The sequence below is a fragment of the Chiloscyllium plagiosum genome, unplaced genomic scaffold (assembly GCF_037043375.1).
Source record: "Chiloscyllium plagiosum isolate Xiang-an unplaced genomic scaffold, Cpla_swu_hap1 HiC_scaffold_12, whole genome shotgun sequence".
In the NCBI taxonomy this organism is placed as follows: domain Eukaryota; kingdom Metazoa; phylum Chordata; class Chondrichthyes; order Orectolobiformes; family Hemiscylliidae; genus Chiloscyllium; species Chiloscyllium plagiosum.
This window is the reverse complement of record NW_028270150.1, coordinates 78,635,247-78,650,520: the sequence shown is the minus strand read 5'-3', so window position 1 is coordinate 78,650,520 and position 15,274 is coordinate 78,635,247. Positions and strand designations below refer to the sequence as shown.

At 40.9% G+C, this 15,274-nt stretch overlaps 1 protein-coding gene across 4 annotated transcripts in view; it reads left to right on the top strand.

Moving 5' to 3' along the window:
• Positions 1 to 15,274, top strand: part of gpm6bb (glycoprotein M6Bb) — a 197,792-nt gene that overhangs the window by 174,439 nt on the left and 8,079 nt on the right. For all 4 annotated transcript variants that reach the window (XM_043700579.2, XM_043700578.2, XM_087992968.1 and 1 more), the window contains exons 5-6: positions 13,324 to 13,397; positions 13,593 to 13,658. In XM_043700579.2, coding sequence (XP_043556514.1) covers positions 13,324 to 13,397; positions 13,593 to 13,658 — 140 coding nt within the window. The remainder of the gene's footprint in view (positions 1 to 13,323; positions 13,398 to 13,592; positions 13,659 to 15,274) is intronic.

Below are 15,274 nucleotides of genomic sequence, written 5' to 3'. Positions count from 1 at the left end.
AGTTGGGAAGGAAGATCAGCAACGATCATACTGAATGTTGAAGCAGGCTCGATACCCAACCTGGGTTTACTTCTGCCCCAATTCCTTGGGTTTTTCCATTTCATTTCATTATGTGAATGTTGTGCACTTGTGTGTGGGATATCCTGCTATGCACACCCTTTCTTCCTCCAATCCTTGTCCTATTCCAAAGGAATGCCAGTGTGTGTTTCTATGTCTGGGAGCAATTGATCTGTCTGGGGAGAAGCTTTGAAGTCAAAAGAACTCCTTCAGCAATTGCTGCAGCATTCCCTATAGGTTTTTGCAACTTGAAACAACTGTAGAAACCACCAAATACTTGTCTTCTGACTGCTGCTTCGCTTGTACATCAACCAGTAAGTCACTGATGATCCTGTAAATTTGCAGTGATGGCGGAACCTTATACTGTTGTATAGTGTACAACTGTGTGGGATTAAGGGAGGGCTTGAATTAGCACCTTGAACTCTGAAAATGGCAGCACCGGCTGAATGCTGGTTAGCATCATGAACTAGCTGCTCTGCAGATTTCTGGCTGCTGACAACCTCACAAGATGGGGATCAGAAAAGTGAAGTGCAAGTTAGGATACATTACTGCTCAAGATAATCTCTCCTCCAGTGAGTCAGGCAGTATAAAAGCAAAGGAATGAACATGCAGAGCGAAATCTGCATCAGCCTCGCATGATTCATTTATAACCGCATCTTTATTGGGAAAAGTTCAGATCCCACAGAGTGGACCTTATTCACTCCCCTATGGTAGTGCTCAAGAATGTCACAATGTAAATAAAAAGGCAATAGAAAATTAATAGCTCAGTGAATGTTGATGAGAAATAATTCTTTGTAACTGTCTTTTCAATGTGATGAGGCTCTTCCTTTATAATAACTGTATAAATGAACACCACGCTTTCTTTTTTGACAGGATTTTTAAAAAGAATCAGTAGTCAGAGGGCCAACAATGTTGGATGCAGTCTGAGGCTGAATGTTCCGACTGACCTTTGCTTTTGGACAGGCAACATTTTTCTCATTTGACTGCAATCATTCCTTCCACGTGTCCTGTTTAAAACTGCTCATTTCATTGTAAGAACATCATCGTTTCTTAAGGAAAAGAACTTGGATGTCTTATTTTAAACATTCAACTTGGTTTATAAATGCTTTCAGATGCATTGAACCACTAAATCACAGTGAAAGGAGAAATAGTCTGCATTTAGTCCTTTTAACAAGCTTATGATACACTAGATTTAACAGTTTGATATTTTTAAAGTATAATCACTGTTGTTAATTACGCACATAAACTTAATAGCAACATGCTACCTTTTTTAATTATCGATTTAGGTCAGGTAAAAATATTTCCTAGACTATGGGGCAAACTCTGTTACTTCTCCTTCCAATAGTGCTATGGGATCTTCATAGAGAGGACAAATAGGGCCCTTGATTTAAGAGCTCATAACAGTGGTATTCTCTCAGTAACGCACTTAAGTGTGTCCCTAGATCTTATGCTTTAGTCTGACTTTGAACCCAGAATGCTGATGCTGGAAATCAGAAATAAACACGGAGAATTCTGGAGTAAACCAGTAAGCCTGGCAGCCAGAGAAACAGAAGTAACATTTTGAGACCCGGTATGACTCTTCATCAGTACTGAAAGGTGTTGGAAAATTGGGGTTTTTTTTGTATATTTTTGACAGAGATGAAGGAGGAGCAAAGGGATATATAGCATAGAGGCCCAGTGCAAAAGAGAAAGGGGTTAATGGTGATGACAGTGAAAAAGATGGGATATGGGTGTAAATTAAGGAGTGAAGGGGAGAGAATGGACCTCAATGCATCCTCTCTACTAAGAACAAAGTAAGTGAGATCAGGCTGTTGGGGTGAGGTGAGGATGTGCAGAGAATGTAAGAAAAATGTTCATTTGAAAACAAACTGTATGCAAAACATGACAGATCATTTGGCAAATGGTGGACAATAGTATCTTCAGGAATGTCTTAAGGAAGGAATGAAAATATAGTGAGCAACAGTACTGCTCCAGAAATATGAGTGTGTGTGTAGGACCGCAGCCCCTGATCGATGGGGGATGTGAAGACCACGTATGGGGGATTATGTCAAGGCGAGTGTAAGAAGCAGCAGGTCATTAAAATATTCTAAAATAACATGACATCACCGTGAATGCTGTGAGAAGTCTGTCTTGTCACAGCTGTGAAATAACAGCATGTGCAATTGTAACATTCGACCAAAAAAAAATAGGGAATTAGTTTTTCTTTGCATGCACATTTGATGGGCTCACTGTAGATTACGTAATATTTCCATTCCAGCAATCATTTCTGTTTAGGGAATTTTTTTTTTGGTGTTAGGTCACAACCTCTGATTGAAAGCAGCTGCAGTTTTGATTATTCTACACCAGACCTCCACTTCCTGTTGCATTAACAATCAACTTTAAAATAAAGTTCCATATGCCTGAAGGACAGAACAATAATTCTATTTTTCACAGAAGTAGAAGGAATTCTGGTCTCATAGACCTTTGGGCTGCCCAGTGTGGAAATCTGGATTTATAATAGACTGTTATTTTATGCATCACGGGTTAATAGTTTCAAAGGATAATGCATCATTGTTCAGATGTTGTGATGCTTCCTTTGAATAGTAGAGCTTTAACTTACACTTCATTGATTGGCCCCAGGATTCCAGTCAGAAATCACTGCTGTCACAGTGCAGAAGGAGGCCACTCGGCCCTTCATGTTTGCTCTCCAAATAAGCAATTCACTTATTGCCATTGTCCTGCCTTCTCCTCAAAACCCTGTCCATTTTTCCTTTTCAAGTAACAGTCCAATTCCCTTCGGACTGCCTGAATTGAAGTCAGCTCCGCCACACTCACAGTTAACACATTCCAGACCTTAACCATTCTACTATCACTTTTGCTTCCTTTGCCGGTTATTTCAAATCTGAGCCCTTTCATTCTCAATGCTTTCAGAAGCAGAGAGATTCTATCTGTCCAAAACCTTCATCTTTTTGACTACCGCCATCAACATCCTCTCCACATTTTCTTCTCCAAGGTAAACAGTCATACCTTCTCAAAGCTATCTTCATAACTGATGTTCCTCAACCTGAGAAGCATTCTCATTAATCCTAACAAAATTTCATGAACTAACACAATGCTCGAGCTGAGGCCAGGGGTATAGTGAGAAAGTTTGAGGTGATGCAACTGTACTGGAGTGCAATGAATACTTGATGATGTTAGCAGCCTCTCTACGGCAATGGGCCATGTAAATGGGGTTGATGGATGAAAGGTTGGCTTCTGTAGTCGTCTGGGCAGTGTACTCAACTTTCTGTAGTTTCCAGGCTGTTATGCACCCAGACTATATGCTTTTTATGGTGTATCTGTAAAAGTTGGTGAGGGTCCTTTGGACATGCCAAACTTCCTGAGCTGTTTGAGGAAGAAGAGACATTGTGTCTGGATCAGATCAATCTGGAAGGGATTATGGTGTTGAGGGCCTTGATGGTTGCATCTACTTGGCAAGTCCACAACAGGTTGTCTGTTATCAACCCTCTGAGGAACTTGATGCTCTCCACCCTCTCAAACTCAGTACCATTGAAGTAGATGGGGGCATGTTCTCCTCCTTTCTTTCTGAAGTCAATGATCAGTTCTTTAGTTTTGCTGACATTCAGAGAGATGTTATTCTCGTTGCACCAGGACACTGAGTCCACTATCTCATTTCTATATTCAGACTCGTTACAGTTTGATATCCATCCTACCATGATGGTGTCGTCAACAAACATGCAGATGGCATTTGTTTGGAATTTGGCTTTATCGTTTGAGGAAGAAAGTTCCAATTCTCTACAGACCTTTGTATGGACAAGTGTTCTCTCATTTCACTTCTGACAGAGCTGTCTTTAATTTTTTAGTTAAAACTCTCACAACACCAGGTTATAGTCCAACAGGTTTATTTGGAAGTACAAGCTTTCAGAGTGCTGCTCCTTCATCAGACAACTAGTGGGCCAGGGTCATAAGACAGAATTTATAGCAAAAGATCACAGTGTCATGCAATTAGACTGTGTCCCTTAGAACTAGTCATCCAACCAGCAGAAATAGTTTCTCTCATCCTTAGGTACAGTGTTAGAAGGAACTTTGCTCTGTTTCTCATTCACTGTGGAGCACCCAAGAGTATATAGTAGAGCAGTGTAGAAAGACTGTTTGAAACACACTATAAAACACTAGCCAGTACATATGTATTGTCCAATCCCAAGCTGAGCTCCAAGCCCCATATCCTAAAATTCAACTTGAAAATATTACCCATTTCCAGCCCAATGAAGCCTGTTGAAAAGAAACCTTCATTTGCATTTCTGGCATCTAAAGACTCAAATTTTTTGATCGATTTATTGTCACGTGTACTTAAGTACAGTGAAAAGCTTTGTTTATGAGCAGTACAGGCAGATCATAGTTAGCAAGGAGATACAGATCATAGGATGAAGAAAAAACTAGACAGAGGCATAGAGGTTACATTGCTCAGGGTGCGTGCGAGGCAAGATCAACATCAGCAAGGTCAGCATTATTTGAGGCGAGACAGTCTATTCATCAGTCTAATAATGGCCAGAAAGAAGCTTTCCTGAACCTCCAGGTGCATGTGTTCAGGCTTCTGTACCTTCTGCCTGACAGAAGAGGTTGTAGGAGATCATTACCGGGGTGCAATGGATATTTGATGATGTTGGTAGCCTCTCCGTGGCAACTGGCTATGTAAATGGAGTCAATGGATTGAAGATTGGCTCCTGTAATCGTCTGGGCTGTGTACACAACTTTCTGTAGTTTCCTATGGTCCTGGGCAGAGCAGTTGCAGCATGAGGCTAATACGCACCGAGACTATATGCTTTCTACAGTGTATCTGTAAAAGTTGGTGATAGTCCTTGCCAAACTTCCTGAGCTGTTTGAGGACGAAGAGACGTTGTTGTGTCTGAATTGATCAAGGTGGTGGGGATTATGGTGTTGAAGGCCTTGATGGCCACATCTACGTGGGAAGTCCACGATAGGTTGTCTGTTATAGTCAGTCCGAGGAACTTGACGCTTTCCACCCTCTCAACCTCAGCACCATTGATGTAGATGGGGGCGAGTTCTCCTCCTTTTTTTCTGAAATCAATGATCCCAGCTCTTTAGTTTTGCTGATGTTGAGAGAGAGGTTGTTCTCGTTGCACCACGACATTGAGCCCACCAACCTCTTTCTGTATTCTGACTCGTCATTGTTTGATATCGATCCTACCATGATGGTGTGGTCAACAAACTTGCAGATAGCATTTGTTTGGAATTTGGCTTCACAGTTGTGGGTGTACAGGGAGTACAGTAAGGAGCTGAGAATGCATCCTTACGGGGCTCCAGTGTTGAGTGTTATCATGGCGGAGGTTCAGTTTGTCTAACTTCACTGATAGCAGTCTGTGGGTCAGCAAACTGAGGATCCAGTTGCAGAGGGCAGAACCGAGACCTGGGTTTCAGAGTTTTGGGATCAGTTTGGAGGGGAGTATGGTGTTGAAGGCAAAGCTGTAGGAGTTTCACATAGTTGTCCAGATGTTCCAGGGATAAGTGCAGGGCTTGGCAAATGGAGTCTTTTGTGGACCTATTACATTGGTAGGCAAATTGTAGGGGATGAAGGCAGGTTGGGAGGCTGGAGTTGATGTGGACCATGACCAGCCTCTTGAAGCATAATTATCATAATTATTACCAGCCTCATAATTATCGAATCCAGAGTCAGTGGCCAGTAGTCATTAAGGCATATTCCATGTGCTTTCTTCGGTATGGGGATGATGGTGGTCTTCTTGAAGCAGGTGGAGAATTCGGCATGTAGGAGGGAGAGGTTGAAGATGTCAGTGAATACGTCTGCCAGCTGGTCTGCACAGTGCATAGCTGAGACCTCTGTCCCGGTCTGTCACTTTCCTCAGTTTGACTCTCAGGAAGACTGATCTGATGCCAGCAGCAGTGACCAAAGGAACAGGTGCATCCTGGGCTGTCAGGGGCAGGTGACACCGCACCGCTGGCATTCTGCTCGAAATGAGCACAGAAAGCAGTGAGTGCACCAGGGAGAGATGTGTTTCTGTCCGCTATCTTGCTCTGCTTCATTTTGTATCCCATTATGTTGTTTAGACCTTGCCATAGGCAGCAGGAGTCTGTTTGGTTGGTTTGGGTCCGATACTACCTCTTGGCATTTCTGCTTTGCGAAGGCCATACCTGGATTTCCTGTTTAGGTCTGGGTCATCTGACTTAAATGCTGCATGCCTCGTCTTCAGTAGGCAGTGGATTTCCTGGTTCATCCAAGGTTTTCGGTTGGAGAACACTGAGATTAACTTCTTTGATAGGCAGTCTTCCAGGCAGTTGCTAATGAAGTCCATGACGGTGGTGGCATACTTGTCCAGGTTTTCCGCTGAGTACTTGAATACAGTCCAGTCCACCTATTCCAAGCAGTTACAGGGATGGTCTTCAGCTGCTGTGGACCAGAATTATCTGTGAAGGGTCCTCCTGTTTCAGCTTCTGCTTGTAAGCTGAGAGGAGGAACACGGCGTTGGAATATGATTTGCTGAGGTGTGGCCGGGGGGGGGACCCTTGGGCGTCTTTGGTTGTGTAGCAGTGTTCCGGGATGTTGGGTCCTCTGGCGAGCGTGGGATGTGTTAGTTGTACTTTGGAAGCACCCTGTTGAGATTGGCTTGCTCAAAGTCACCGGCCATGATGAATAAGGCCTTGGGGAATTTTGTCTCCAGAGTGTTTGTGGCGATGTAAGTTTCATCCAGGGTATGGTACGGGGTGGTATGTAGATGCTGTCAGGATGGCAGAGGTGAATTCACGTGGCAGATAGTAAGGATTGCATTTTACTGTAAGGTATTCTAGGTCCAGGGAGTAACAGCTTGCCATTTAATCCTTTTCCCAGTCCAGTTTCACCTTGCATAAATGCCAATTCATCCATACTCTGCTGCATTCATCTATGAAACATTTGTCCATGTCAAGCTGCACCACCCAACCTCCAGTTACAGTCTTCCAATCTAACATGGGGGACATGAAAACATCTTGAAGATTGTCAGACTTGTTGCTCAGCTCTGGCAACAGTTTCACATTGTGTAAAGTACAACAAAATATTTAGTGACATATCTGTCACTAGGTAGTTTGCTGCCACTAGTCTTCCTTTTTAAATGCATCTTCCTTTTCCTGCTAAGTCTAAGGGCCTAATTATTAGTTTTCAAAATAGGTGATTAGAGATTCTTAACAAGAAAAGGTATGTGTTTCACATAAGGTGTAGTTAATTGCAAAATTGTAATAAGTATAATTAACCTTAACTACTTAGGCATAATTGCAACCATTAGGGACAGGTATGTTATGTCTGTCTCCAATGGGATCTTCATATAAGTCTTATTGTTTCTGCGCCCTACAATGTTATTATGGCATCAGATTGGGTATAGCTAATGCTAGTTCAACATCAACTCTGCGAACCATTACCTTTCACGTAATGTTCTGTTGTAAAACTAGTTGTTTATACAGTAAAAATATTCAGCTCTTTGCAGGTTGTATAACACCAGAAGGGGGGCCTCAAAAGCAAAAATGCCAGCGTGCCTGATGTCTACAAATCCCTTCCTGCTAAATTGAGCGCCATCAGCTAATAAATTGCTATAAATATATTTCTCCTTAGTCTAGAGTTTAGCAGAACAAAGACCTGTTCAAAGCCCTGATGTTTTGCGGTGCTGTAGCTGACCTGTTTGTGAACAGCTCCCCATATGACTTAAGACTTAATACAAGGATAATTAAAATAAATATGTTAAATCTGTTTACAATGCAGAGAGAGAGAGAAGCGGCTTCATTAAATATTCCCGTAACATCAATCAGAGAGACGTTTGCCCTGTAACAGATGGTAGAATTTGAATTCAATTTTAAAAATTCTTGAATTAAGAGTCTAATGATGACCATGAATCAATTGTTGGAAAAACCCATCAGTTCATTAATATCCTTGAGGGAAGGGGACTGCCATCCATACCTGGTCTAGTTTACATGTGACTCCAGACCCACGGCAATGTGATTGATTCTTCACTGCCCTCTACGCATATAGGGATTAGCGATAGATGCCAGCCCAGTCAGTGACACCCTCACCCCATGATTGAATTTTACAAAATGCTTCCCCCATTATATAAAGTTTGGGCTTGTGACAGGAATTTTCTTTCATACTGACAGCACATGAAATGGGGGCAAAAACTCATAAAACTTTAAAGAGGCTGAACTGGGGGCCTCAATCTAGGTTTTATTACTTAAGATCACCAAACGGTCCTCTGAATTTGTAGATATGACTGAATATGACTGAATACTGCCCATGAACTCATCTGTTGATTAATTGAATGAGCTTTGTTTTCCAAGGGAATAACAATGTAGTTTTATAAAAATTATGAAGCTATTGGCCATACTGCTAAAGCTTGTGATGGATTTATAACACATTTATAAGACCATAAGACCATAAGACAAAGGAGTGGAAGTAAGGCCATTCAGCCCATCGAGTCCGCTCCGCCATTCAATCATGGCTGATGGACATTTTAACTCCACTTACCCGCATTCTCCCCGTAGCCCTTAATTTCTTGTGACATCAAGAATTTATCAATCTCTGCCTTGAAGACATTTAGCGTCCCGGCCTCCACTGCACTCCGCGGCAATGAATTCCACAGGCCCACCACACTCTGGCTGAAGAAATGTCTCCGCATTTCTGTTCTGAATTTACTCCCTCTAATTCTCAGGCTGTGTCCACGGGTCCTAGTCTCCTCGCCTAACGGAAACAATTTCCTAGCGTCCACCCTTTCCAAGCCATGTATTATCTTGTAAGTTTCTATTAGATCTTCCCATAATCTTCTAAACTCTAATGAATACAATCCCAGGATCCTCAGCTGTTTCTCATCTGTTAGACCTACCATTCCAGGGATCATCCGTGTGAATCTCCGCTGGACACGCTCCGGTGCCAGTATGTCCTTCCTGAGGTGTGGGGACCAAATCTGGACACAGTACTCCAAATGGGACCTAACCAGAGCTTTATAAAGTCTCAGTAGCACAACAGTGCTTTTATATTCCAACCCTCTTGAGATAAATGACAACATTGCATTCGCTTTCTTAATCACGGACTCAACCTGCATGTTTACCTTTAGAGAATCCTCGACCAGCACTCCCAGATCCCTTTGTACTTTGACTTTACGAATTTTCTCACCGTTTAGAAAGTAGTCCATGCTTGTATTCTTTTTTCCAAAGTGCCAGACCTCGCATTTGTTCACATTGAATTCCATCAGCCATTTCCTGGACCACTCTCCCAAACTGTCTAGATCCTTCTGCAGCCTCCCCACTTCCTCAGTACTACCTGCCTATCCACCTAACTTTGTATCATCGGCAAACTTCGCTAGAATGCCCCCAGTCCCTTCATCCAATATGTATTACATATTGATCTGAAAAGTGCATGTTTTAGAAATATCTGAATTACTTCATTTTTGACCCCCAAGGGTAGCAAACTGTGGAATTCTTTACCACTGAAGGTTGTAGAGATGGTGTAATTAAATACATTCACATCAGAGAGAGAGAGATTTTACATCAGTAAGAAAATCAAGGGTTATGGCAGGAAGGTGGAGTTGGGAATTAGCAGCCTTTATCTCTGAGAATTTTGTAGCACAATCGATGGGCTGCTCCTACATCTTATGATCTTATGGGAGATCATATCAGTTAACACATTTTACCGTAACCAACAGCCCATACTTGCAAAACTCCCAACACAGTGTTCAACATTAGATGTGATTCTACAGTGGGACAACATTTGCTGAATAAACCTGACTGTGAAAACTTTATGCTGATAACCAATTTACATTGTCAGTTAGGTTCACTGTGAGGTGCAATTGTGTGTCCTGGAGGTTTCATAGTTTAATACTCATGGTCCCCTTTGCAGACAGAAAGAACATGTACACACAATCTGTACCTGTTTCAACTCCTCAAAGTAGGTGACAGCCATTTTCCTATCCATGACTAATAAGAGTCAATCTGCCTGCTTTAAAGTTTAAACAAAACTTGCCCATTAATGGTCAATCATCATTAACCAGTACGTTCACCTTGGCAATCACCATTCTCCTCTCATTCAGTGTAAATGTTGGTTTTCCTCCAATTTGGTATTCTTGAAATTATCCTGATGATTGCAAGACTGAAAGATTTAAATAAAATAAACGTATCCTTTTTTTTGTCCAGCAGCGCTCAAATTTTGTAGTACCAAATGAACACTGATATTTTATTGAAATGGACTAATTTTGGGTAATCGGGACTGACTTGATTTGAAACACGGAAAACAAGAGGAGGGACAGGAAATAGCCTGAGTCTTAAAGTGCGATATTAGAAGGGTTGACCAAAAGATTGATTGAAGAGATGCAGTTTGAGAAGTGACAAGGAATGGAAATTTAGAGAATGTGTTACAGAGAGTATGGTTTGGTCACTATTTGCTTAAAAAAATTAGGGTTTGGGGAGAGGGAGATTCATGTACCATCACCCGATGTAGGCTGAATGGAGGATTTGAGGACAGGATGAAGAACTTGACGGAAGTTTCGGATGTGAGAGGCCATGGAGGATTTTCTGAATGTGGATGAGGTTTTAAATTTAATAGCATAATGGTATCAGGAGTCAGGTCAGTGAGAATAGGGTAATAGGCAAAATGGGACAGGACACATGTGACATTGCTTTGGAAAGTTGGTGTTAAATGGGGAATTTGTGGTGAAATGAGGACACAAAGCCAATGAGGAGATCAAGTGAACTGAGAATTTTGTAGCACAATCGATGGGCTGCTCCTACATCTTATGAGAGATCATATCAGTTAACACATTTTACCGTAACCAACAGCCCATATTTGCAAAACTCCCAACACAGTGTTCAACATTAGATGTGATTCTACAGTGGGACAACATTTGCTGAATAAACCTGACTGTGAAAACTTTATGCTGATAACCAATTTACATTGTCAGTTAGGCTCACTGTGAGGTGCACTTGTGTCTCCTGGAGGTTTCATAGTTTAATACTCATGGTCCCCTTTGCAGACAGAAAGAACATGTACACACAATCTGTACCTGTTTCAACTCCTCAAAGTAGGTGACAGCCATTTTCCTATCCATGACTAATAAGAGTCAATCTGCCTGCTTTAAAGTTTAAACAAAACTTGCCCATTAATGGTCAATCATCATTAACCAGTACGTTCACCTTAAGTTGATAAAATACAATGGGTGCATGAGCAGAGAAGGACATTGAGACAGTGCTGACTTCTTCAGCTTTTAATCATATCACCTGATTCTCTAACTTTCCTTTGTACAAAATATTTGTCTTCATCTGCCATATTGATTTTGTTCATTATTTAAAAATCCTGGGTTCTGTTCTTCTCTTTCACCTTTAAGTTAGAGCAGATTCAACTTTCTTACCTTTACTTCATAATTTAACACCATAGATCCCTTTGGCTTTGCTGTGCATATTCTTAAAATATTTCTTAAGGATACGCACTATAATTGTTTAAATGAAGCTGCTGTGATATGATTTTGGTGTACACACTATGGTTTACATATCATATTGAGTCATTTACCTTAATATAATGGTATAACTTCCATTTGTAGGGAAAATGTTTAGATTAGATTAGATTCCCTACAGTGTGAAAACAGGCCCTTCGGCCCAACAAGTCCACACCAACCCTCTGAAGAGTAACCCACCCAGACCCATTTCTCTGTGACTAATGTACCTAACACTATGGGCAATTTAGCACGGCCAATTCACCTGAACTGCATATCTTTGTGATTGTGGGAGGAAACCCACACAGACACAGGGAGAATGTGCAAACTCCACGCAGACAGTCGCCAGAGGCTGGAATTGAACCTGGGACCCTGGTGCTGTAAGGCAGCAGTGCTAACCACTGAGATGAATGTGGTCGGTTTAAATCCTACAGACCTGACCTCTCAATTCTGAGTTGGTTCACAGCACCAATTTGGTTCAAAGCAGGAGAGTTATCCCTCGTGCCTTCATCAACATAGCTTCTTCAATCAATTTGATTAATAACAAATTAGCTGGTCATTATTTCATTGCTCTTTGTGTGATGTGGTTGTATATGAATTGGCTGCCACATTTCTTATTTTGGAACAATGATCATGCTTCAAAAATTGCTGAGCATGAAATGCTTTGGGATGTCCTGAGAGTGAGAAACATGTTATACAAGTGTAAGTTCTTTCACTTTATGTAACATCAATATTACAAAGGCACTTTGTCTTACTATGAGGAATATAGGGAATTTGAATTACAGCTCTCTGTGAGGAGATTCAGTGAACATCTTCATACGAGCTGCGTTTCTAGAGCTTTTGTGACAATTGTTTTACTTCTATTTGTTTTAACCTTCAGTGGTGGCACCATGGAATTGTGCATATTTAGTAAGAGCAGTGCCAACAGAGTGAGGGAGGCAATTTGGATGGTTCTAGAAGTACCTGCTTGAAGTGGACAACTACAAAGGCAGCCTAAACATGTGTTTTCTGTCACCCATGAAGAATTAGAGGGAGGTGGAGGTCAGGTCTGCACATACTTGATCAGGATAACAACAGATCTAGTGACATACAGGTGCAAACTTGCATTGTGCTTCTTTCCAACTTATCTATGTCAAGCAGAAAGACCTGTTTAATCTGGACCCTCAGTGGGTTGGGTAAGAGTATTTATGAGCTGGCAGCAGACCTCTTTCCTCGATTCCCTTCATGAGATTTTGAAAGTTTCTATTCGACGTTGAAATTTACAAGGATATTAATGACAGTTTCCTACAATTGTTTTAGAAAACCACTTTTCAGACTAAAATCAAACCATTTGAAAGTGTATGCTTGAACTGGATCAGGTAAACTATCCAATTACTTACCCTGTTACCATGGAGCAATGCAAAGTTATCTTGCATGACTGAATTCCATTCTTCAAATTTCTGTATTTTGCATCAACTTTAAGAGAATCCTGATTTGGATTTTTCAATACAACCCTTTGGCTAATGTCAAATCCTTATAGAATGTACCTTAAAGAGCAACCTGCTTCAGAATAATGGTGTTTTGTAAATTATTCCGAAAAATTGTTGGTGGAAATGCCCACATACCTCCAGCTGAATTTATTATCTGTCGAGTAAAGGCAAGACCGAGATTATATGTTTAATCACGTGGCAGATCAAGCCAATGATTACTATTTGGCATTTTTAAAAAATATATCATTTTCCACAAACAAGAAGAGTTCGTTTGGCAATTTGAACATTATCAGGTTTTAATTGACATTATACTAGAAACATTACTTCTACTTTAATTAATTTGACAGGTATTATTCCCTGGAATGCCTCACCTGGAAAAGCCTGTGGCTCAACCTTGACCACTATCTGCCACACATCTGAGGTAAATATACAGGAGGATGCAATGTATATTTTTATTGTATGTGAGAGATTGTGCTGAAAAAGTATACATAGATTAATGTGCCACTGATATTATTTATTTCAATGTTATTCATAAAATATTTTGAAAAATCCAAGATGTTTGTGAGACCCCAACAAGTAGCTGAAGATGTGGTAATTTTATTCTTTTTTGTTCCAGTTTGATTTGTCCTATCATCTGTTTATCGTAGCTTGTGCTGGAGCTGGTGCTACTGTCATTGCACTGGTGAGTAACGTGTAATTCATTTAGACAGAGTGCACTTAAGTCTGCCTAATTCTGTTCCAAATTTAGGCCTCTTATACGTTATCCTTTTTGTCTTGAAAACTTACCATTAGTCTGAAATTGCTTTAGGTAATGTTTAGTGTACACAGGTTTTCTTTCAGTAATAGTGTTTTCCAAACTCCCACTGCACCACACCATCTCCTCCTGCCCACTTCTTCATTAGGATAAACTGTGGATGTAAGGATTTACAGGGCACTGTTCAAAAATCAGGCATTGCCCACTAAAAACAGATTAAGCCAATGTTTTCTTCTCTCAGAATCTTTGGAATCCGCTCCCTGAAAAGCTGGTGGAAAGAGTTCTTAAATATTCTTAACGTAGAGGTAGGTAGATTCTTGTTAAGCAAGAGGGTGTAAGGTTACGAGGGATAGGCAGAAAAATGGATTTGAGCTTTCAATCGGATCAACAGTGCTTTGTATGCAGTGCTTTGTACTACTGCTTTGTATGTTTGTGTATGCAGAATACCCTTGATTAAAGTGTCCAGTTCTGGTCACCTCATTATAGGAAGGATGTAGATGCATTAGAGAGGGTGCAGAGAAGATTTACCAGGATGCTGCCTGGATTGGAGGACTTGCTTTATGCAGAGAGGTTGAGTGAGCTTGGACTTTTCACACCGGAGAGAAGGAAGAGAGGTGAGCTCGATAGAGGTGTACAAGGTAATGAGAGGCAAAGATAGAGTAGGTAGCCAGAGACTTTTCCCCAGGGCAGAAATGACTGTCACGATGGGTCATAATTTTAAGGTGATTGGAGGAAGGTATAGGGGAGATGTCAGAGGTATGTTCTTTTTGCCAAGAGTGTTGGGAATGCATGGAATGCACTGTCAGTGGTGGTAGTAGAGTCAAAGACATTAGGGACATTTAAGTGACTGTTGGACAAGCACATGGACAGCAGTAAATTGAGGGGTGTGTAGGTTTGGTTGATCTTCAATTAACATAAATGCTTGGCACAACATTGTGGGCCGAAGGGACTGTACTGCGCTGTACTGTTCTATGTTCTATTTAAAGGAAAGAACCATTTCTTTATTTGGAAGGGAAGAGAAACTGATGACTGAAATAACAGTTAAAATCAGACGACACCAGTTTAAAGTCCAACCGGTTTATTTGGAAGCACTAGCTTTTGGAGTGCTGCTCCTTCATCAGGTAGCTTTAGAAGAGGATCATAAGACCAAGAATTTATAGTAAAATATTAGTGTCATGCAACTGAAATGATATATTGAACAAACCTAGATTGCTGTTAAGTCTTTCATCTTTTATAATGGTTGCATGTTTCGGTTCATTAATATGTAAATCCCAGAACTTCCTTTAAGTCACATTCTGAAGATAACTTAAGGTTTTATATATTAAAAAAAAGTGACATCTCAGCTCAGACAATGCATTAAAGATGTGAGGTTAGAGTCTGTCCGTATCCCAATCTTGAGTAAGACTGGTTCTATTTATAAATTATATAAAATATTACATGGATTCACTGCCTGCAAATTGTGTGCTTTTTGAGGAAAATAGAATGGACCTGTAAATATAATTCTGCAAATGCAAATCTACCCCATAGACTTGTGCACTCACATT